The sequence below is a fragment of the Coturnix japonica genome, chromosome 3 (genome assembly GCF_054131305.1).
Source record: "Coturnix japonica strain WE chromosome 3, WE-NBRP24, whole genome shotgun sequence".
NCBI lineage: Eukaryota > Metazoa > Chordata > Aves > Galliformes > Phasianidae > Coturnix > Coturnix japonica.
The window spans coordinates 2,953,941-2,975,203 of NC_140665.1; the positions used below are offsets into that span (position 1 = coordinate 2,953,941).

General features: G+C 42.1%; 1 protein-coding gene across 22 annotated transcripts in view; it reads left to right on the forward strand.

Moving 5' to 3' along the window:
• The window catches only part of EHBP1 (EH domain binding protein 1), a 184,753-nt gene that overhangs the window by 62,246 nt on the left and 101,244 nt on the right, over window positions 1-21,263 (forward strand). For 15 of the 22 annotated variants that reach the window (XR_014944325.1, XM_015856563.3, XM_015856564.3 and 12 more), the window contains 4 exons: window positions 6,234-6,415; window positions 8,239-8,378; window positions 14,041-14,145; window positions 14,866-14,988. Coding sequence is in view for 21 of the 22 variants with exons in the window: in XM_015856563.3 (XP_015712049.2) it covers window positions 6,234-6,415; window positions 8,239-8,378; window positions 14,041-14,145; window positions 14,866-14,988 (550 nt within the window). In the remaining variant the exon portion in view is untranslated. The remainder of the gene's footprint in view (window positions 1-6,233; window positions 6,416-8,238; window positions 8,379-14,040; window positions 14,146-14,865; window positions 14,989-21,263) is intronic. The other 7 variants (XM_015856568.3, XM_085542359.1, XM_085542361.1 and 4 more) reach the window with 1 other exon arrangement.

A 21,263-nucleotide genomic window follows, 5' to 3' on the forward strand; every position in this document is an offset into this window, starting at 1 on the left:
GGTCGCTACAGGCCCATCAGTCTCACCTCGGTGCCCGGGAGGGTTATGGAATGGATAACCTTGGAACCATCATGGACCAGCTAAAGGTCAATCAGGGGATCAGGCCTAGTGAGCATGGGCTTGTGAACAGTAGATCCTGTTTGAAAAACCTGATTTCATTCTATCACAAGGTGACCTGCTTAGTGGATGAGGTAGTAGTCAATGGTCTACCTGGACTTCAGTAAGGCCTTTGACATTGTCCCCCACAACATCCTTGTGGAGAAGCTGGCTGCCCACAGTTTGGATAGACATACATTCCACTGAGTGAAGCACTGGATGGATGGCTGGATCCAAAGAATTGTGGCCAGTGGAATTAAATCCAGTTGGTGGCCAGTCACAAGCAGTGTCCCCCAGGGCTCGGTACTGTGGCAGCTTCTATTTAACGTCTTTATTAATGATCCTGATGAGAGGATCAAGTGCACCCTCAGTAAGTAAGAGAGGGTTGTTAAGTACTGGAATGGGCTCCCCGGGGAGGTGGTTGAGTCACCATCCCTGGATGTGTTTAAAAACCATTTGGATGTGGTGCTCAGGGACATGATTTAGCAGAGGGCTGTTAGTTAGGGTAGTATGGTTAGGTTGTGGTTGGACTCAATGATCTTTAAGGTCTTTTCCAACCGGAGCAATTCTATGACTCTACAAGTGCTGAGGTGAGTGTTTCTCAGCATGAGTTGTCACTCATATAGAAGAGCATTCAGGACATCTGCCCATTTTATGAAACAGTCTGAAGAAGAAAGGATGGGCATGTGTCACGGGTTACTTAGATTTACCTTTGCCTGTGACAGGGGAAGCCGCCCCGTAGGGCCCCCCGGGGCCCGGAAAGGATGGGGGAAAAGGGGAATGGGATAAAAACAGCGACAATCTAAGGAGGAAAAACTTATTTTACTAAATATGATATAGAAATACAAGATAACACAATATAATATAATTGAGGCTAACAAATGGAACGAAACAGAGAGAGAGAGTCCCCAAAAACCGAGAGGCCTACTGTGAACTCTAGACGACACGGCTGGAACGCTTCCCACTCTCCGAGAAGTTCAAGAGAAGAAGAAGAACACTCCAGCCTGGGAACAAGATTATATAGCATCCTGGTCCCGTGACTTATCACTAACCGTGTTGTTCTCTGGGGTATGTAGTCTTCTCCTGTGGACTGCACATTCAATAGAAGTATCCATGCTTTACATGATGTTATGATGTGGAATACTGATAGCAAAATTACAAAATTACAAAACCATGACAGGCATGTCAAGCATTCTCACATCCATTGCAAGGCTGATTATTTCAGGGCTTGGTAGCTCTCTGTTACTATTTCACTTTTTAAACTTCCTGTCTGTTGCTTATCTTCAGAGATTTCAGGGGGCCACGAAGGTAAGGCAGTTTGAATACGGATATGTGTCTGCCTGTGTCACCATGTTTACATCCCCCAGCCTCTCAGGTGAAATGCCATTGGGCTGCTCTAGAGGCAGGGCCTCAGAATTCACTGGTAGCAGCAGGTTGTGCTTTCTTTGTGCTTACTGGAAGTATTGCCTCCACCGATGGTGAGAAATAGTGTGTTGTGCTACCAATACTTAATTCACCTTCCTTTATGCGCTACTTTATATGTACTTATACAACTGTGTCTTATGCTATATATATACACATATGTGTAAACATGCACTTGCACACACCCAGGTATGGCTACTTCAGTGCTTATGTTTTTAATTCCCTTCTCTGCCCTGATGTCTAGGGCTCAGATTTTCTGCTACGTGCAGAATTTTTTAAACATTTATTTCTCCCTTCAAATGCATCAAAATTCTTAATAATGTTCTGGATACCTTGAACCATTATTTGCTTTTAAACAAGTTCTCAGTACGGATCGTGCTGCCTGCATTTGGTCCTCCAAATCTCCCATCCAACTGTCTGAATTATTTTAACTGACATAGTTTCTAATTTACTCTCTCCAGTTGAGAGAGCTCCCTGTAGCTTGTCTATTTTAGCATTTAATTGATGTATACTCTCACAAATTAAATTCTGTAGTGATCCATTTTGCTCTGTCGGTGAAGCAGCGATCTTTCCATCGAAGCAAGATGGCTCTTGCAGCACTGCTGGCACCTGGCTGCTGGAGAGGCAAAACTCTCTGCTTTCCTGTCCTGCGGCATCACGGGGCTTCAGGGGCAGCGGGTGCTGTGCCAGGGGACAGCTCTCCTTGCAGATGTGCGGTGTTTAATTAGGAAGCCAATGGAAAGTGAAATCCCCCAAACTCCTTGTTGTAGCTGCTTTGCCTGATTATTTTGTGCCCAAATGCACTGCAGAACGCTCTTACCGAGAACCTACATAGCCATGCAGGCTTTTTAGTGTTCTCTTTTGTAAAACATTATGCTGTACCTTTTCGTATTCTGGGATATAGTTAAAACTTAGTGTTTCTCCTGACAAAATGACAATATCCAATTGGGAAACTTGTTATCTTTCCCATATGGGTCTTTTTTGGATAATGTCCATTAAGTGTTTATGCACCACTTAATACTTTCCTGCTTTAGTTACCATTTAGTATCTAAACAAACAAAAAGGAGGTGTTCAAGAACTGTGGGGATTCAGCACTGAGGGTCGTGGGCAGTGTGCGCTGATGGTTGGACATAATGATCTTAGTGGTCTTTTCCAACATTAATGATTCTATGGTTCTGTGAGCAGCCCAAGCTCAAGCTTCTGTGGCAGTGTCCATCTTCTGACCTGCTTCCTTTGGAGGAGCCGGGCACTGTTGACCAGCAATAAGTGACTGCCTGTAATATGTGACCATCTTCCATCCAAACACTCCTTTGTTTTCTAACAGGAAAACAGCTTATCTAGTCTCAGTTCCTTTGTCAGCAGTTTGAGCTACATGTGGAAGTGGCTTGAAGTGCTGTGGAAGGAAAGCATTGGGGCTGCTCCTTGGAAACCTGACTGTAGCTATTGAAATATTGATTTGTGTGTGTGTGTGCTGTGGATCTGCTGGCCTGGACAGGGCTGACTGCCTGAAGATGGTTCGAAACAGCCTCAGAGGAATGGCACCAGTGGGCTCCAGCTCTGCTGGTATCCAGATGACAGAGGTTTTAAAGCCTCTGCATGCATACAGAGTAATACTTAGAAACTGTGAACTACCTCAGTTTGCTACTGGCAGTGCACTTCTTTGCTAAGAATGAATGTGGGACTCCTATTGATTTTGTAACACTGCTTAGCTCTGTATTTCTTTGCTTGGATTCTGGAGCCCAGTACTTCAGGTTAGTAGGAAGTCTTCATTATCTGTTTTCGTTTCTGTTTTGCTTACTTTCACAGAACGTGATGTGGCAACTCCAGCAGTCACATGTACGTAAAGTACCTGGAAGTATGGCTGGAGCTTATGCATTTTAAACGTAGGACATACAATTAAAATGAGAAAAGTTAAGCAATTAAGAAACATTTGCATTGCGATTCCTGATTTACCTTCTACAAAACCCTGTGTGCTCACCTGAGACAGAAGTAACACCAGGTCTGACTTCTACTATTGAATTGATGTTATGTATTTAGTATCTTACCAAACGGGTTCTGTTTCAAATAGCTCATCCCAGCCAGCTGCTGAAGCCGTTCCTGCATACCCTACTCATAGGCATGAGAATCCGAGAATTTCTCGGATTGCTTTTTCTCTTCTGATTGAATTATTCTTCTACAAGAAGATTTCTCTGCGGTTAAACATGTGCTAAGGAAAATAGAGCTTGAAAGGTCAGAGGCTCTTCTGTTTTTCTGTTACAATAAATGGACAAATTTAGACTCTTCTCGGCAGTTGGAACCTGAAAAATCAACTTCTTTCTTTGGCCCACAAGGAGATTATGAAATGAATTCCTTTCTCGTGAAGATTGGACTTGATTGCCAAGTATGTCTTACCCTTCACAGCACCTCCAGATATTCAGTGCCAGGAGAATCCTCCTGCCCATGGCTGGCTTCTCCCTCCCATAATGGCACACCGCTGCCTGTGCTTATCTCCCCCCTTGCTACCAGCTCACCCAAGCAGTGCTCACAAAGAGCTGCTGATCGCCATCTTCCCTGGCAGAATCTCACTTCATCCTCAGTCGGTCTCATTCCCTCTCTGTTTCTGCTTGCATGCCTTGGCTTTTTAGTAATACCTCCTTGGCAAAAACAGTGGGCATCTCAGTTGTTTGATCAGTTAAGATGGAGTGAAGCAGACGTGCTGCTTCTTTAAAAAGAAAGAAAATACAAGTTCATTAAGGGTAAAACTAATTGCATAATTGGGAACTAAAGAGCTAATGAACAATCTTTCCTCATATTTGAGTAACATTGCTAACCATCGTCTCACTAAGAACAACTCTAATACCATAAAACAGGTGATTGGTAATTGTGTGTTGTTTGCAAGCTGCAAGCTCTCACCAACTCATGAAACAGAGGATATAGCCCGATGTGTGATAAACATTTCCAGGCCACTATAGCCCACCATTGGAATGTTTTCTTTTGGTCTGGCTACAGCTGAGGGTGCAATTCAAGTTATCCCCTCACTTCTGGTTGCTCCTCTTCTGTTTGGCAGAAAAGCACATGCACCAGGATTGGCAAGGGGATTTTTATTATGGCCACTGCATAAATACTTGCACACCACGTTGTTTATGGCAGCCTTCTCTAAAGATGTTTAGAAAAGACCTAGAGGAAGTTAACAGACCTCCCTTCTATTGACCTTGGGCTCCATTTTTACGCCATAGCATGGAAATTGAGACATTTGCGTTATGAAATGAGTTGCTCTTAAGACGTAAGCTGCTTACATGCATTTACCTGGAGAACACAGCAACGAGGGACACCGCATCTCTCATTGCTTTCCAAACAGACTCAGTTCAGTGTAATGAGTTGTAATGTTAGTTATTCCAAAGGTACAGCACAATGAAAGCTTATTGTTCTTATCTGTGTTATAATTGAAAGTCCCCGATCATGCTTTCCATTTTATGCTTTGTCAGAACCTTGGACCTTAATCTGGCTCTCTGACTGACAGTGGGGGCTGGGGAGAGAGCCCTGGAACTGTTTGTGGTAGCCGGGCTGCTCAGCGTGATTCAGCTCAGAGCATTTGCATATCCTTAAGTATTTCTTCTGAGAGGGCCTAAATCCTTCTCAAGTGTTTGATGCATTTTTGAAATTCATTCATAAGGTATCTACATGCACTAATAGTTCTGTATAATATTGCTGCGCATAATCTGACAGATAAGGCTAGTTTTTTAAACAAGGTATTCTTTGGGGATGTCATATTACATTCTGACTTATTCTACTGGGCGGAAATGTCAAGTACTTTGCAAAAGGATGCTTCAGTGTTTTGATTGAATTAGTATTCTTTATTCGGAACAAATTTTCGGCTGCAATAAAAGGCCGTCGTAGTGTGGGAACGCTCTGCAAAAGAGTTAACAGCGGGGCTCTTTTGTTTTATTTTTGTTCCTGGAGCTTTATTCCATATAATCATTCCTTTGCTGCCGATGCCAACATGAGATGCAACGAGAGGAGATTCTCGGATGCGTTTTTTATTAGTTTGTCTGAATTGTTAAACTGTGAGCAGCACCTTTATCTTGGAATACTTCTTGAAATACAGCTTAGGCTTTTATCTTTCCTTGTCTAGCTTTTTATTTCCTTTTCTTGCAAAGTTTTTATCAGTATCCATGGAATGATTGTCATCCTTAATTTCAGAAACCTGCCACTCCTGATAGTACTTGTGCAGCACAAGCAGGAAACGCCATTGCTTTGGAAAATGTTCGGCCATTAGATTTGAGCACTGAGCACAGAGAGCGGTTTGAAACATTATCTTAATGGCCAGTACCGTTAGATATAGAAAGATGCACTTAGTTGAAACCCTCCTCTTCCATAGGAAGACACCTACTCCAGTGTGCTAAAGGAGAAACAGCAATGTATTCCCACTTTCTTAAATTGATACCCGCTGGGGATGCTCAAGCCCTTAATGACTTAGGATCTCTCATGGAAGATCACTAATCGCAATGAAAGCCCTTTTTTCATTGCATTAAGCATGTCCTCCAGGAGCCGCCATTAGTGGCTGTGACCTAGTTATAGAAATGAGTTTGTCTCTTAAAAGGACCATCGCAGTCCTTACTGCTTGCATGCTTGAGAAAGGAATGGTGCAGATTTAATCCACTTATTTTTGTTTTATGACCATGCAGGTTTTTGTGTAACATCTTTTACTTCAGTTCTGTTTCTTCGTTTGCTTTCAGGAATCTCCTTCTGGCCGCAGAAAAGCACTTGCCACCAGCAGCATCAACATGAAGCAATATGCAAGCCCCATGCCTACACAGACAGATGTCAAGTTAAAATTCAAGCCTTTGTCCAAGAAAGTGGTATCTGCCACATTGCAGTTCTCTTTATCCTGTATTTTTCTGAGGGAAGGGAAAGCCACGTAAGTTTGTTATTCTTTTCTTCATAAAAAAACCCACACAACAGATATCCTGTTTCATGTTGCTTTTCAGAGAGCTCTTTCCATACAGGGCTTTGTCTGTATAGAATGACAGAATTTGAGAGCATCCTGTAGCATACCTATCATTCCTGCCATACTAAGTTTCTTAGTCTGAGTCAAAGTCATTTCTTGCTCTGATTATAGACTTACGCTTTTTAAAGACAAATAGTTTTTCCTTTACCATTACAGGCTGTTTAAGTAACAGTATCTTAATATCTGCAGATTTGAAAGCAGCAGGAGCGGACCTTTTCATGCATGTGTGTACTCACCCAACAGTACCCTTAACAGACTGTAAGGGTATTTCTGTGTCAGAAAGAATAAAAGAAAAAGAAAGAAGGGGGTGGAGTCAGAAGTAAGATTTTGACCTGATCACAAGAACATCCCAAGAAAAGAGTTAATGTGAGCACTGATCACCACTGCCCCACTCACCCATCTGGTTCTGTTCCATATTTCAACAGCCTATGGAGCACAAGGCATACAGAATATTTTTCCAGGTCCTACAACATCTCCTGCAATTCCAGTCAGACTCAAGGTGTCAAATGTTGGCTACTTGATGTGGCTGGAGGATGGGGTTATTTGTCACCCATTCCATTTTTCTCTTCCTGTCTGTCTAGTGGAGACTATAGGAATGTGAGAATGGCAGAACAAAAACAGGTGGATTGGAAAACTGCTGTTCTAGTGGGCTTTCTTTTTCCCCCCAGAGAGAGTAATAGTCTCATTATTTTGAGTGCTCTTGTAGTTGTTGCCTGCTGCAGTATATTGCACTGTAGTGCCCTCAAACTGCTTTGTAAACAGACTTTGAAATCTTTATGTTACAGCACACATTTTGACATTAAAAGTCTATAGTCTTGTTTGCCTGCTTTGAAAGCCACAGACGCATTTATTACTACTATTTCCTTTTACTGAGTAACCCTTTGGGAGCGACTTTTGGAACTATCATATGAATCTTATTTGTATATGGTGAATATAGATTGATATGTAAAATACAGATGTATATTTTGAAGTATGGAGCTGTGGCTTAACATGGTATTGCAGCTAGAAATGTGAAGGAAGAATTGTCTGACCTCTTAACTTTGGCATCAACCAGCATCTATGAACTATGAATGAGCAAACAAAGGTCTAAGGCTCTTGCTGCTTTATGGGGCCGTAATTTGTAAAAGCTGACCCATTTAAAATAGATATTGATTTGTTTCAGCGTGTGGGACTGTAAGTCAGGCAGAGAATAAGTTGACAATAGGACTTTAATATTGCCCTGAACCAGGAACCTGAAAAGAAAAATTAAGCTGCTGTTTGTGGAAGCGTTGTTTTCTAGAATGTGTAAATAGAGGATGTCCAACTAGTCAGGTATGTGAGCACACAAGAAAATGCCCAGACTGGTGAATATCTCCTACAAACTGCTGTAATTGTATAAAGTGAGATTCGCTTTTGTTGAGGTGTTTTTTAAAGAAAACATGAGAGATCGGCTAAAAGTTTACTGTCATTTCTGGATTGCTCTAAGATTTGACCAATCAGTCGTTAAATTAACTCTTAATGCAAGGCAGGACTATTTTCACCCTTTAGAATTTTGTTAACAGAAAGCCTTTCCTTCAGAAATGGATACACGTGTTATCATTTTGTTCTTATGCTGTATTCAAGATTTGAGATCAGAGACTTCCCGGAAGAAAAGAAGGCATGGAAAAATTAGAAGGGTTTTTAATAACGTGGTAGTATCAGATGTGGTATTAACAGCCCACATTTTGATGCTTGGTCCAAAATTTGTTATTTAGGGATGAAGACATGCAAAGCCTGGCTAGTTTGATGAGTATGAAACAAGCCGATATTGGAAATCTGGATGATTTTGAGGAAGACAATGAGGAAGATGAAGAAAACCGAGTGAATCAAGAGGAAAAGGCTGCAAAAATTACAGGTTGGTTTTGCCACATGGATGGTAAAATAGTTTTCCATCCTAATTGCCAGCTGTGTCCCATGGATTTTATCCTTACGCTGTATTTGTGTTTTGCTTTGACTCCAAAGCAAAATGAGATGTGAGATAATTTGGTTGAACAGGAACCCATAACTGAACAAAGTTTGATTTGATTTAAATTCATTAGTGTGTGTGTAGTCATGCACCCTATCTTCAGGAGAGAATACACCAGGTGGGCAGCATTTTAGGGAAAGAAAGAACTGAGTGTGAACAGTGGAGCTAGAGGCAGGCAGAAATGGGCCAATAAGTGGTAAAACAAGGGGAAAGTGAAATAAGGAAGGCAGTGTGTGAAAATCAGTTACGCCGTTGTTGAGTGCAGGGATTCTGCTCAGTAACATCATAATTCGAGGCAGTGTAATGCTTTTGGCTGGGGGTGTCTCACGGAAGCGAAATCAAGGGACTGTTAAGAGACTTCAATGGGATTTGGCAGTAAGGCTCTTTGAAGTGAGGTGGTGTAACCACTTCTTTAATTGCTTGCTGATGAAGGTGCTCAGGGTGTTCAGGACAGCTGAATTGATCAATGTAAGGGCAGGATGTGATAAATTGTTAGTAGAGGTCATTATCTAATGCCGCTACAGATGAGTTCTGTGGGAGTTCTTAGTTTAAGAGAAGAATTAGGAGAAGAAAAGGGACTTTTTAAGCCAGCCCTGATGTTTGCCAGTGATCTTGTACAATGTTGGAATAATAAGATCCTTCTATAAGACGGAGCAGAGCATCCCAAGAAAAGAAGTGTATTGTCAGATCTGTTCTTCAAAATCCCTATGAGCCTTGGTTGGGTGTTTTGAAACAGTAATTGCGTTGCTTTTTTGAGCTTTTGTTGCAATTGAGAGGTTCTGCCTGAAGCAGTTCTTAGTTATATTTACAGTTGTGAAAGGATGCAAATGTGTTTTCTCTGTGCTTTACATATTCAATTAAAAGCTTTTACCGTGATCAAATCTCTACTTATGCTGTATTTGTGTGGTACGTAGCAGATTGGAAAGCTGAGAATAAAATATGAGAGATAGTGTCTTCTTGGTCAAGGAGTGGTGAAATACCAGTCTGGCCTCATTGAAATCAATCTGCAAAGCTTCTCACTCCTTTCCCAGTGTAACCAAAATAATTCAGCTTCATGTTCAGAACAGCAGACAGAAGCACCGGCCATCCTGTAATCCCAGGGAGAAAAGGCACATGAAGGAGGTGCTGCATAAAGTCTGTATCAACTATTTGCAGATGTACTTTATTAGGATATACCTGTGCAATGCTCTGAGGGCTACTTCAGAAAACCTGAGTGCAGGATAGTAAATGGAAAGCAGCAGATCTTGCTCCTCAACTTTATTGTTTTTGCAGTGTTCAGCATCTTAGCAAACCCAGCAATTCTTGAACGGGCAAAAAGCTCATGTAGATTGGTCTATTTTGTTTGCTGGCCTTCGGCTCTACGTAGTGACTATCCCTCAGATAAAAGCCCCTAGTTAGATGGGGAAGAGTGGGCTGTCTGCCCTAAATTAGGATTTTTCCTAGACTCTTTCCCCCTCGTGCACACACTTGCTATGTTCATCATGCTGAGTGCAGTGCTAAGACTCATCTTGAAGTTTCAGATGCATTTCAGCTGTTGAGGTATTGTTGTAAAGGCCAAAATGTTCTAACCAAGTGTTACACTTACTCCTGGAAGGGCAGAAGCAGTAAACACTTCTGGAGTTACAGTATCTGCTTGTTGCTCAGCCCCCCTGGTGCTGTTTTCTGATGATACAAGGTGGCAAGGCTGAGCATTTTGTTGTTGGTTATGAAAGGAACCTGAGGAGGAAAAGTCGGCCTCAGACCTTTGGTTTTCATGTTGGCTGGCTGAGTTCCTCTGTGTGAAACAAGAAAGGTGGAATAGATATTGAAGGAGAATGGACAAGAAGAAAGATGGAATGAGCACTGAAGGAGAATGGTTTCCCAAGCAAATGGGAGAGACTGAAAGGAAGGCAGTAAGTAAACACGGAAAATAAAGCAGAAAAGATCTGTTTCAGCATGTGTTAAAGACAATGTAAAGGTTTCTTCTGATTTCATTGTCAGTTGGAATGGCTCCTGTAAGCAATGGAACCAATGCTAAAAACTGATAAAATGCAAGGACAGCTCAGGAACAGGGGAGAGGGCAAAGTGCTGTCCCAGATAGAAAGAGGTAGGAAAATAGGAGCAAATATAAAAAGAAGGAAATTAGTGAGCAAACCCGATTGTGGTGATGTAGTCTTTTTAAATTTCTTTCAAAACTAATTGTGTTCACAGAATCCCATGAAGTTAATTGAGGAAGTTACATAACCCTTTTGAAAGCTTGCTGCTCCCAACATTTTCTCATCTGTTGCCTTGTTAGGGTGTTGGCAGCCACGCAGGCTGGAATGCCTTCACTGACTCAGAGTCCCCTGAGGCAAATCACTTTGCCCTGGTGTGCCTGTTTTCCCAACTGTAAAATGGGGATGCTGGCTAGAGCTCCTGCGGAGGAACGATGGGAGGATTACGGGGTTCATTTTTGTAAGTGAGCTTGGAAAAAATGAAGTGCAAGCAGTAAAGCAGAAGGGATTATTACCTTTACTTTGGATTCAAGGTCTCACAGAAACGTTGGATGACGCCACAAGCAAAACGCTGTCATTCACAGGCAGCAGCTACAGGTGGTGCTGCCAGTCTTTGCCACAGACGCCGTTCCTTTTGCAGGGTGCAAAAAGGAATGTTTTACTTGGGCCCAAAGTTACAATTTCAGAGCTGAGTAAATATATCTACGCTAGGGGAATGAGACAGACCTTCTAAACAGGGCTCTAGATGGTGCAGGTGAGTTAGGAAATGCTGCTTCTCTTCCTTGATGCGTTGCCTAACATTGGGTAAGTATCTGTGCCTCTGTTTCTTCAGCTATTAAATTAGTGATGCAATTCTGACCTACCTCAAAAGCACTGTGGAATTTGATGTGGTCAACACAGGAGTTACTGCCGTAAAGCTGAACTTAAGATGAGGCTAAAAGATGTTGTCCATTCAAAGCACGGCTTCCATTCAAATAAAAATATTGCTCTATTTCAGTTTTCCATTTCCTTGACAACATTTCTTGTGTAAACTTTGCATGCATAAAAACTGTATCTCCATCTAACTGTTCTAGTTTGTGTCAGCATGGAAGTGGTATTTGTAGCCATGAAGTTCAAACTGTAAAGTACTTCAGCTTCTCTAAACCTCTTAGAATTACCCCACCCTTAGTCTAAAGCTGAAGACAAGACATTCCAAGGCACGGAAGAAATGTGGCTCATAACTCACAAACCTAGGACAGTAACAAATATATTGTTTCCCTTAATGTTTTAATTGCTACGCTGAAGTTAATAGCTGCGTCCTGCTCCATCTGCCCAGAGCAGGGTGACTCTCCCAAGTGCCACATGGACCGAGCAACATGCCCATGTGCGACCTGTTGCAGATGCCTGAGTCCCAGCTTGTTTCAAGGGCAGTATGTGTAACCCTTCCTTGCCATTTGAAAAGCCAAACCTCTTGTGCTGTTTTCTGATACCTTTACTCTTTTTTTTTTCTGGTAGTGCCATGCTGCTTTAAAAAAAAAAGAGTGAGAAGGGAGGAGAAACATCTCTAGTGATTTATATAGCATACTTGTTGAACAAGCTAATAGACGCTTGTAGATAATGAGATATATAAAAATGATAATATAAGGCATAAATCTTCAACCTACTATTTCCACTCTCCAAAATATGACATAAACCATTTAATATTGTAATGAGAAACACTGCAGTGCATACGGCTGTTTAGGTTGGCAGATGGGACCAGGTGATTCAGACCACATCAAAGAATTCCCTCTTTTTAAAGCTCTGATTTTAATTTGTTATTTTCTGACAAAATGAGATTGAATCGTAATTGGTTTTTTTGGTGGGTTTTTTTCTTTTTTTTTCTTCACATGCTAGGATAATAAACTGTGCATCATGTCAGCATCTCACCCTGTTTAAAGCTGGTAATTTGTTTGTAATAGTGTTTTACAAGGCTGGTTCTGTTTTATTTGAGTACAGCAAGAAGGCTTTTTGCCTTTGTGCATCTCGCGTCTTAAAAGCTCTCAGAAGACAGTACGACACTATTCAGGTGTCTGAAGTGTACATATGATTTTATACTGAGAAAGGCAAGCTTTTGGGGGCAGTTCTGGTCTTATTTTAGGGCATTACTCTTGTTTGTCAGAGTTAAAAATAAGGAAGTGAGGATAGTGAAATTAACTCTGCGTAGACAGCCATAAATATAATCTCATCTAACTGGACTGTGCCCTATGATCAGGAATGCTGGCGAGGTGTGGTGAGAAGGAATTTTGCTGTGGCTTTGTCACTGGCAGAATAGGTCTTGTCCAATAGATACTGGCAGCATAGATAATTTCATTTGGCAGTTTACAGATTGGCGTATCTTTGCAGGGTGGCTGGAAGATAAGTTTTTAAGCATGCGATTGAGATGCATTGAGGTTCTGGACTTTGCTTTTGCCTTCAGCTTCATGAAGTCCTGCCATTTGAGGGTTGGGTCAGCGGGTGTTGCCCTGTGGAAAAGCATGAGAAGGGCTGGTCTGAGTGATGTGGGCATTGGGGTGAGCTGGTATGGTCATTGGACTGCTGTGTTTCCTCTCACTCTGATGGAAAAACACAGTGGGATGTCAGTGATATTCAGTGAGCAGAATCATTTCTCCTGCATAGGTTTCTTCTGCCCATTTGTCACCTGGAAGGCCAGTACAGGCTGACCCCTCTTGACAGAAACCTGTACCTGAGGGCTTTCAGAGATGTGCTCAGCTCAGTCCCCATCACTACAGAAGCTGTATTTGTCATATGCTGTGGATAGGAGTTACTCTGGGGTGGGATCAGGGTGGAATCTTTCCTCTTGCAGCGGAAGTAAGACCTAGTCAGTTTTCATTTCTTTCTTGCACAGTTATGGAGGCATCTTGATTAGAATTAAACACTGGGATTGATAGGTGTTAAAGTTACAAGTTCGTGGCAGCTCACAGCTGTGCATTATGGACAGAAAGGATTTTGGGGAGCACTGAGGGTTCCTTGCATAGCATTACAGTAGCAGGTGGAACTGATGGCACGTGTTCAGTATGCTTCCCAATAGCCCGGTAACAACTACATCTTTTAGAACTATGATGTGCGTTGGTCTTGTCACTGGTTGTAAATGATAAATAATCACTGCGTGTGTACAAGGAAATTGCAATATGTGTGTATATGTGTTAGATTTCTGTGGTCATAAAGGCTTGGTAGGGAGGTAAATCATTCTGGGGGGCTCTTTTGTCTTGATTGACAGTGGTTTAAAATTCCAGTTTTCTTCACAAGCAGGGAAACCCCTTTAATTATATCTTAGTATTTTGAATGGATGTACACACTCATCTTCGTAAAGCTAAGTACTGTTGCCAACATCAGGAGTCCAGCAAGATTTGTTTATTAAATGATCACTAAAGGTTTCTACAGAGATGTTTTGCTATACGTATATCGTTGTTAAATCTTGTTCTATGTGTTTTCTTTTAATTAATACTAAATGCCTTCTCCCTTACTCTCTCTATCTCTTTTTCCAGTAACAGTGTCTGTTCCACCTCTGTTTCATTAAATGCCCTTACCTTACATTTGTCTTGACTGGCTTCTATTTACAGAAATTGTAAACCAGCTGAATGCTCTGAGCAGCTTAGATGAAGATCAAGATGACTGCATAAAGCAAGCAAATATTCCTTCAGCTAAATCAGCCAGTTCCTCTGAAGGTCTATGAGCTTTCCTCCTTTCTTTCTGTTTCTGATTGTCTGTATTTACTGTGACCTATTGCCTTTTGACTCCTGCTTGTATTCAGCTGTCGGTTTTATCTCTGTGCTTCCACCCAGCATGACTCTCAGTAATTTGTAGTGCATCCAACAGGTAACAACACGATAGAGAAAGAGACTGTCTCCTCTGCAGCTGCACTGCCATCTGATAATGAACAAGAAAAGAAAAAATATTGGAAAAAAAAAAAGAAAGAAAGAAAACAAAAAACCAAAGCCTCAAACTTGACTTGTGCTGTCAGTAATATTTGACCCCTCTAACTCGACAATATAGCTCTACTCTGATTTCACGTGCACGTTACATCCAAAAATTGCAGTTTCCCTCTGATAGTCACCATCTGCGTGAGCCACCAGAAAGAAGCTGCTGTTTAGTATGTTAGGTGTTCCACAATATGTACTTATTGAAGATGATAAAAGGCTTCATTGTTAGTCATTTGTGTTTCATCACGTTCTGATCAGCAAATGGTAGTTTCATTCATTTCGCTTTTTTTTATTGCCCTCTTGTTATCGTACTACTAAAGTGAATTTGCTTAGTTGTTCAGTAGGTACCATTTCTTGAGGCACTATTTAGAGGGACTGTTGGTGTGTGTGGGGTATTTTAAGTTTGGGATGTGTTAACTGAACTGTTTGTATCTATACTGACACAATATTCCAACTCATTTCTAGAGCTTATCAATAAGCTTAATTTCCTGGAGAAAGAGGAACGTGACCTGGCTGACTCTGGTATGAACCCATTTGGCGATCCTGATGCAGCCGAATTAAATCCTTTTGGAGATCCTGATGTAGAAGGTAATGCATTTATTATGCATAATTAATCACGTATTAAATGGCTCAAAAGCACTGTGGATTATTTTGGAGGACTACAAATGAACAATGTTATTCTCATAAAATACATCTGTTGCATGAGGTGTTGAGGTAGCAAGGGCAGTGATCCTGGAAAACTGGTTTGTCCTTTGAATCATGTCCTTCCTTACATGCATTTGCTTTGAGGGGCTTCCAGTTTAGAGCTGAACCCAGAGAGCTGCTGACCTTTCTGGTGTCTTACTACTTACTAAATTCTTTACTATGAGAGTGGTGAGGTGCTGGAACAGGCTGCCCAGAGAGGCTGTGGATGCTCCATTCCTGTAGGTGTTCAAGGCCAGGTTGGATGGGGCCCTGTGCAGCCTGGTCGAGTATTACATGTGGAGGTTGGTGGCCCTGCCTGTGGTGGGAGGGTTGGAGCTTCATGATCCTTGAGGTCCTTTCCAACCTGGGCTGTTGTGTGATTCTGTGATACTGCTCACTTCACAGACACTGCACACATGGTATAAATGAGCGAAGCATATTGTCAAGTGCCTCTGTAACATGTGGGACAGAATCTTCACTGCAGTCTTCCTTGTATCACAGCTGTTCTTGGTATGCCTTAGCTCTAATCTTCACCACTATAGTTTAATAGTGGTGAAGAATAGAAGAATAGAATCTCTTTCATTCTTTTTTTTTGCTTTTATGGCTTCCTCAGTTAAGTCTTCTGGCATCACGCCTTGGTGGAAGGTGTTAATCCTCTTTCCAGACCAGCATGCCCATTCTTGTTTTGTTTGGGTGAGAAATACAACCCCTTTAAGTGTTTAATTTGTGACTTCAGCCACAAGGCCAGAAAATAGCATCTCAGCATCCTTGCTGTCCCCAGCTTCTTGTTCAGATATCTAGATTTGCATCTGCTGCAATCAGAAAGGCTTTACTGCCATCATAGACAGTCCTCCATTCATCTGGATCTGCTCTGTGTACTTGGATAGGTCTCAGGCTACTGGGACCCCAAAGGAGTTGCATCTATATTGCTGTGGGCAGTGGTGCTGAGTTGCTGGGTGTGTGCATACCAGCTATTCCTCCCACACAGTCACCATCACACAGCAATCAGCGTACCATAACATGGCAGTGATTATGATAAACAGGGTGTCACTGGGTTCTTCCTACTGTGTCACAGGTGTTTTTCGTTTGGGAGGAATGGGGTCTCAGTCTTGTTCATTATGAAAGAAATGTTACTTCCCGGAGCACTGAACAGTGTGGAAATCTGAAGTGTTTCAGGCTGTCAGATTGAACGTGGGGCATCTGGTGTGGCATGTTTAAAGTTACATTTACATTCAGTGGCTCACTGGGGACTTTAAGCTACCACAGGTACCTTTGAGAAGTGCTGGCTCTTCCACTCCAAAGCTGTCTTGTCCCTACAGTGGATATTGGTGATGTTCATCCTCCCTGACTTGTCCTGCTTGAGTTGTGCCTTTCCTCCAGCCCTCTTCCTTCAACAGAAACTGAGGGGGTGGGGAGTAAAAGTGCTGAGACAAATCAGTTATGACAGTTTTGATCTTCAGCAACAGAAGGGATCACCTAGGTATATCTATGGCTAATTGGTGTATCTATACGTGGGCTGCACATAGACACTGTCATTTTGAGGACACTTCCCTTTATTTTGGATTGCACTTTGGAGCTGTGGAATACTCTGGAAGCCCATCTGTTCTTGCCCTACCATAGAGAATGACCTTGCTAGTTTTCCATTTATTGGCAGATGTAGTCCCTCTTAGTTTAGGACACCTCTTCTACTTAGTGCTTACTTAGTGAACTTTTTACTGCTGCTGTCTCTTTTTTGGAGGTAATTTGGGACTATGCCCACTTGTTTGTTTTTGCATCCTTCAGCGGATGGGACCTGTTTGGTGGCCACTCCAGGAGCCTGGGAGCATGACAGAGGTTCAAGAGTTTAAGGCAGACTTTCTCCTACAGGCTTAAAGAGTGACATTACCTGTTTCACTTGTCTTGTGATCAGCTTAAATCAGGAGATTAACTTGTTATGCGTGCAGGGATGTGGTATTTTTCTATCCACTACACATTAGTCTGCTTTATCTTTTTATATGAGCGATCCAGAATCTTGAATTTAGATTTTATGTGGAAGATCAGAGGCTCTCAGTGAAATTTGTAACATCATTTCCCCAAGATGGGCGACCACCTGGAGCCTCATTTCCCAAGTCCTTTGCCATCAGAGGCTAAAAGGCACCATGTGCCACTTGGCAGAACAGTCCAGGGATATTCCTATCAAGCCGATATCTTTAGTGCTTAGTGAGAGTGCTTGCAGTCACCCAGCGTATGAATATGTATGCACGGACAATCACTCAGAGAGAAAGGAGGATTGCTTGCTAGTAGGTGCTTGTTTCCTAGACAGATATTTCTTGTGCCTGTCCACAGATGAGCTACTTTCCCTCTACCTTGCTAATCCCATAATCACCTAACCCTGGGAATCAAGGGTGGAGAGATACCAAAAGAGTGAGTGCTTCCAGCATCTGTGTGTATACTGTGGGTGCTCTGCATGGCAGAGGGCTTCAGCAAGCTGCCTCAGGGTACTGCTGTGGTTTAAAAAGTCCTTGGTGTATAAGTGATCATGCACAGTAGAGTGAACATGCATACGAACAACTTGCCAGATGTTAGAAATCTGAAGAATCGAGCAAAATCTTGTCTGGAATACATTTCTGCAGCTTTTATACTAGCCAATACGTCGATGTTCGTCTGCAGTCTACCTTTTGGATAGTCTTCTAGTCCCATTACAACAGAACTCTACAATCAGATAATTTTTGTGCAAAATGTTTTGCATGTTGAAGGCAACGTAGCCAATAAATGCAAATAGGAAACCACAGAATGCTGCCAATGTCCCCAGAATGTTTTCTAATTAGATGGGGATTCTGCTGTTGAAGTTGAACATGACCAATACACACCTGAGACATGAGGGTGATTATTTTTGCCGCTACATCCCCTTTTAATTTAAAACAGTATTTACTTTACCAGGGCAATTCTTTATCTTGCACACAGACTTGTGAACTTTCTGCAATGCGCATTGCAGCTCAAATGAAAATAGAACTGCTTTGCAATACCAATACCCAGTATCCTTATAGGATAGTCCTAAGGAGAGCAGTACAGGAACCAAGATGCAGGAGGAAAGATGACTCTTTTCATGTTTCTTAATGAAATGTAATGTCTTGCTGGTACTGGCTAATGAAAGCAGGGGAAAATCATCAGCAGTTGGTAGGAATGCCAGTCATTGTGCTTTCTAGAACTACTGGGAAGTAATGTTTTTCTGCTGCTTGTTCCGCTGCACTCACATCACCATCGTGTCTGTGTACCTGCCAGTAGTGCAGCAAATGGTATAGCTAAGTATCTTTCACATGTGGCTTCTTCTTTCATCTTTTGCCAACAGGAGAGTTGTGTGTGTAATGTTTTGGTAGGGGTTTTGTTTGTATGTCACAATATGTTTGTGTTACACAAGTCAAGTGGTTTGAAGGGCAGGGTGATTTTTGGAGATCCTCTGGGAACTAGAAGGCTGATTGTGCAGATAGGCAGTGCCAGTCAGGATAATTACTATCACAGGCAGTCTTTCTCAGTGCAGTTAGAGCAAGAACTGTCTTCAGAGTCTGGCACAAGAGCAGATGGTGCTGCTGCTGTAGTAATATTCTACCTGTTCTCTTGTCACTCCTACCCCCGTGGCTTTATTACTTAATCATGCAAAGTCACCACGTGTTTGACCCTTGGAATGCCAAACTGCAAATGTAATTTTTAAATCTGTGTAGAGAGCTACAGTTAAAAAATGACTTCAGGTAGCAACCAAAGTCCTGCCTTTTCTCTCAGCTGTGATTAGTGATGGGGAGAGCAAGAAAACAGCTGGTGAGCTGTTAGTATAAAATCAGCCCAAAGAAGGAAAGAAGCCTCTTTTTAAGTTTTAGAGGGACTCATGAACAGTGACCAACGCTTGACATGAAAGGCAGACCTGAAGGTTCTAGTTGGATTCAGAAGAGGGAACGCTTTCCCTGGCTTTCTGGGGTTTGTTCTTTGCTCTGCCTGCTAGCAGCAAAGCACAATGGGTGCAAAGCCCCCAAAACCATTCTCTGCTAGCTGGCAAATGAGCCTCCAGGCTCTGCCCTCCAGTGAGGATGGGGTCCTTCCTTCTGTGGGGACAGCTGAGAAAGCAGAGAAAAAAAATGGTGTCTTGGATGATGGGAAGAGAGAATGAGAAGTGGATGTATTGAGTGCCTGTAAGTCCTGCCTGTAACATTCTTAAAGGCTCCTGTACACTTAGCCTATGTGCAGCATTTTGTGGCACCTGTTTGCTAATAGTAAGCCTGAGGTCTCTCAGTGCTGATCCGCAGTGCTGCGTGAGGCCATACCTGTAGTTACTGCTGAGCTAATGAATGCAAGACAGACATCTGCCCTGGTTGGCGTTACAGCACTTGATCCACAGTGTTGAAACAGAAAGAACTGCAAAACCTGTTTTGCAGTTCTTAAAATTTTTCCTGTCCTTAAAATCTAACAGATTTAAATCAAAATCTAACTCATTTCCAAGAGGCACTTGAAAGCAGATTGAAGGTAGAAGATTGCTGTTTAGTTATGAGACGGTTTCCTTAAATGTTTTTAGTTTCAGGAAATTCTACTGACATTCTTCTCAGTAATAGGTCCCCCCTTTTTAAACCACAACGTGTGCATCCTAGCACAGTGGGTTAATTGTATGAGCATGACTTCAAATGCCACGTGTGTGTTATCAGGAAGTTTTGCACAGGTAAGTTAATGTGTGTTTATCAACAGTTCCATGTGCAGGTGTGGTCATTTGTCTTCTAATACGCAGCTGTGGAGGTAGGTGTTAGGGGCTGTGCACTTCTGTGGTAAAATATTTCAGGATTTGAAATACCTTTAATCAAAACAAGAGGTTCAATTTGAACAACGCATGCATGGGCCGCCTTTCTGTGTTGCATTTGGTTACTCCGGGTCTACACTGGGTTACTGCAGATCTCTTAAGAACCAGTGCTTGGCCTTGTTCATCAAAGCACTAAACATGTGGGTAACGTTGGAGTATCACCCACAACTGACGTGAGCTTCTAGGCATGCATTTCTAGACAGTCAATGTAAGGATTTAGCTCACCTGATTTTAGACACTAACAATGTGAACCTGTCCTGGTTACCTGGTTCTCTAGAGTGCCTAAGTGAAGAGAGAGACAGAAGGTGGTGAGTGGTAAGGCTTAACCAGATTCAACGGTAACAGAACCTCTTCTTTTTTAAATTTTTCCACAGATTTTGCTAAGGCTATTATTGTAGCCCTGTTCTTTTTTGACGTGTTAGAAGGATTAACTAGATCTTCCTATAATATGCTTCCACAGTGTTAAAGCTGTTTGGCTATTAGGCATAAAAATAGTTTTTTTTCTGATCTCACCTTATTTCCCATCATCCCATTTCAGTCTGCACTCCTTTTCACTCTCTTTTTGACATCAGCTTTTGATGTGAGGCTAAGATAGCTGCATCCTGAAAGTGTAGTTAAATAGAAGAACAAGAGCATACGGCATACAAAAAGAGGTGCTGTATGTATTGCTTCTTTAATACTAAGTTGGACCAAGTTGCTGAGGGAATAAGAGACTTTAAACCTCACCTGGTATTAAAGGCATTTTAAAATGTAATGTTACGAATAATCACTGCAGGGAAATCCCATGGGCACAAGCACCATGCATAGTCATAAGCAGGTCTACCAGTTAGAACCTGTACTATCTTCTGGCATAGTATAGCTTTATTTTCTTTCCCGCAGCTGAGCTGACCATCAATCCCAGAGGGTGATTTATCTCCTGGGTGTCCACCTAGAGTTTAAGTAAGGTTTTCATTATGTTATTCTTTTCTTTGAGGCAAAACTATTTGTTCTTTAGATTTATGATCTCACACTTCAGAAACAGGTTCTTAAAGGTAGCGCAGAAGACAATATGATAATACAGCCTTTGCAGGTCAAATATGAAGAATCAAGAAGAAGAAAGGCACTGGATGTCTGTAACCAAGTCTTTCCAGTAGGTCCCAGTTGTTTTGAGAAGGTCTAAAGCTTTTCCTGCTCTAGGCCTACTGGCTGGAGACTAGTTCAGTGCATAAGACAGGTGGAGCTGCTCTTTGCACCATTGGGCCGTATTCTGGTTCGGCCAGCAGTGGCTCTTGTTCATGCAGTAGGCTGCAGTCAATCAGTGCTGTGTAGGGCTGTCTGTCACCTTGGCTCTGCGCTGATGGCTGGAGACAGGGTGCACGGAAAG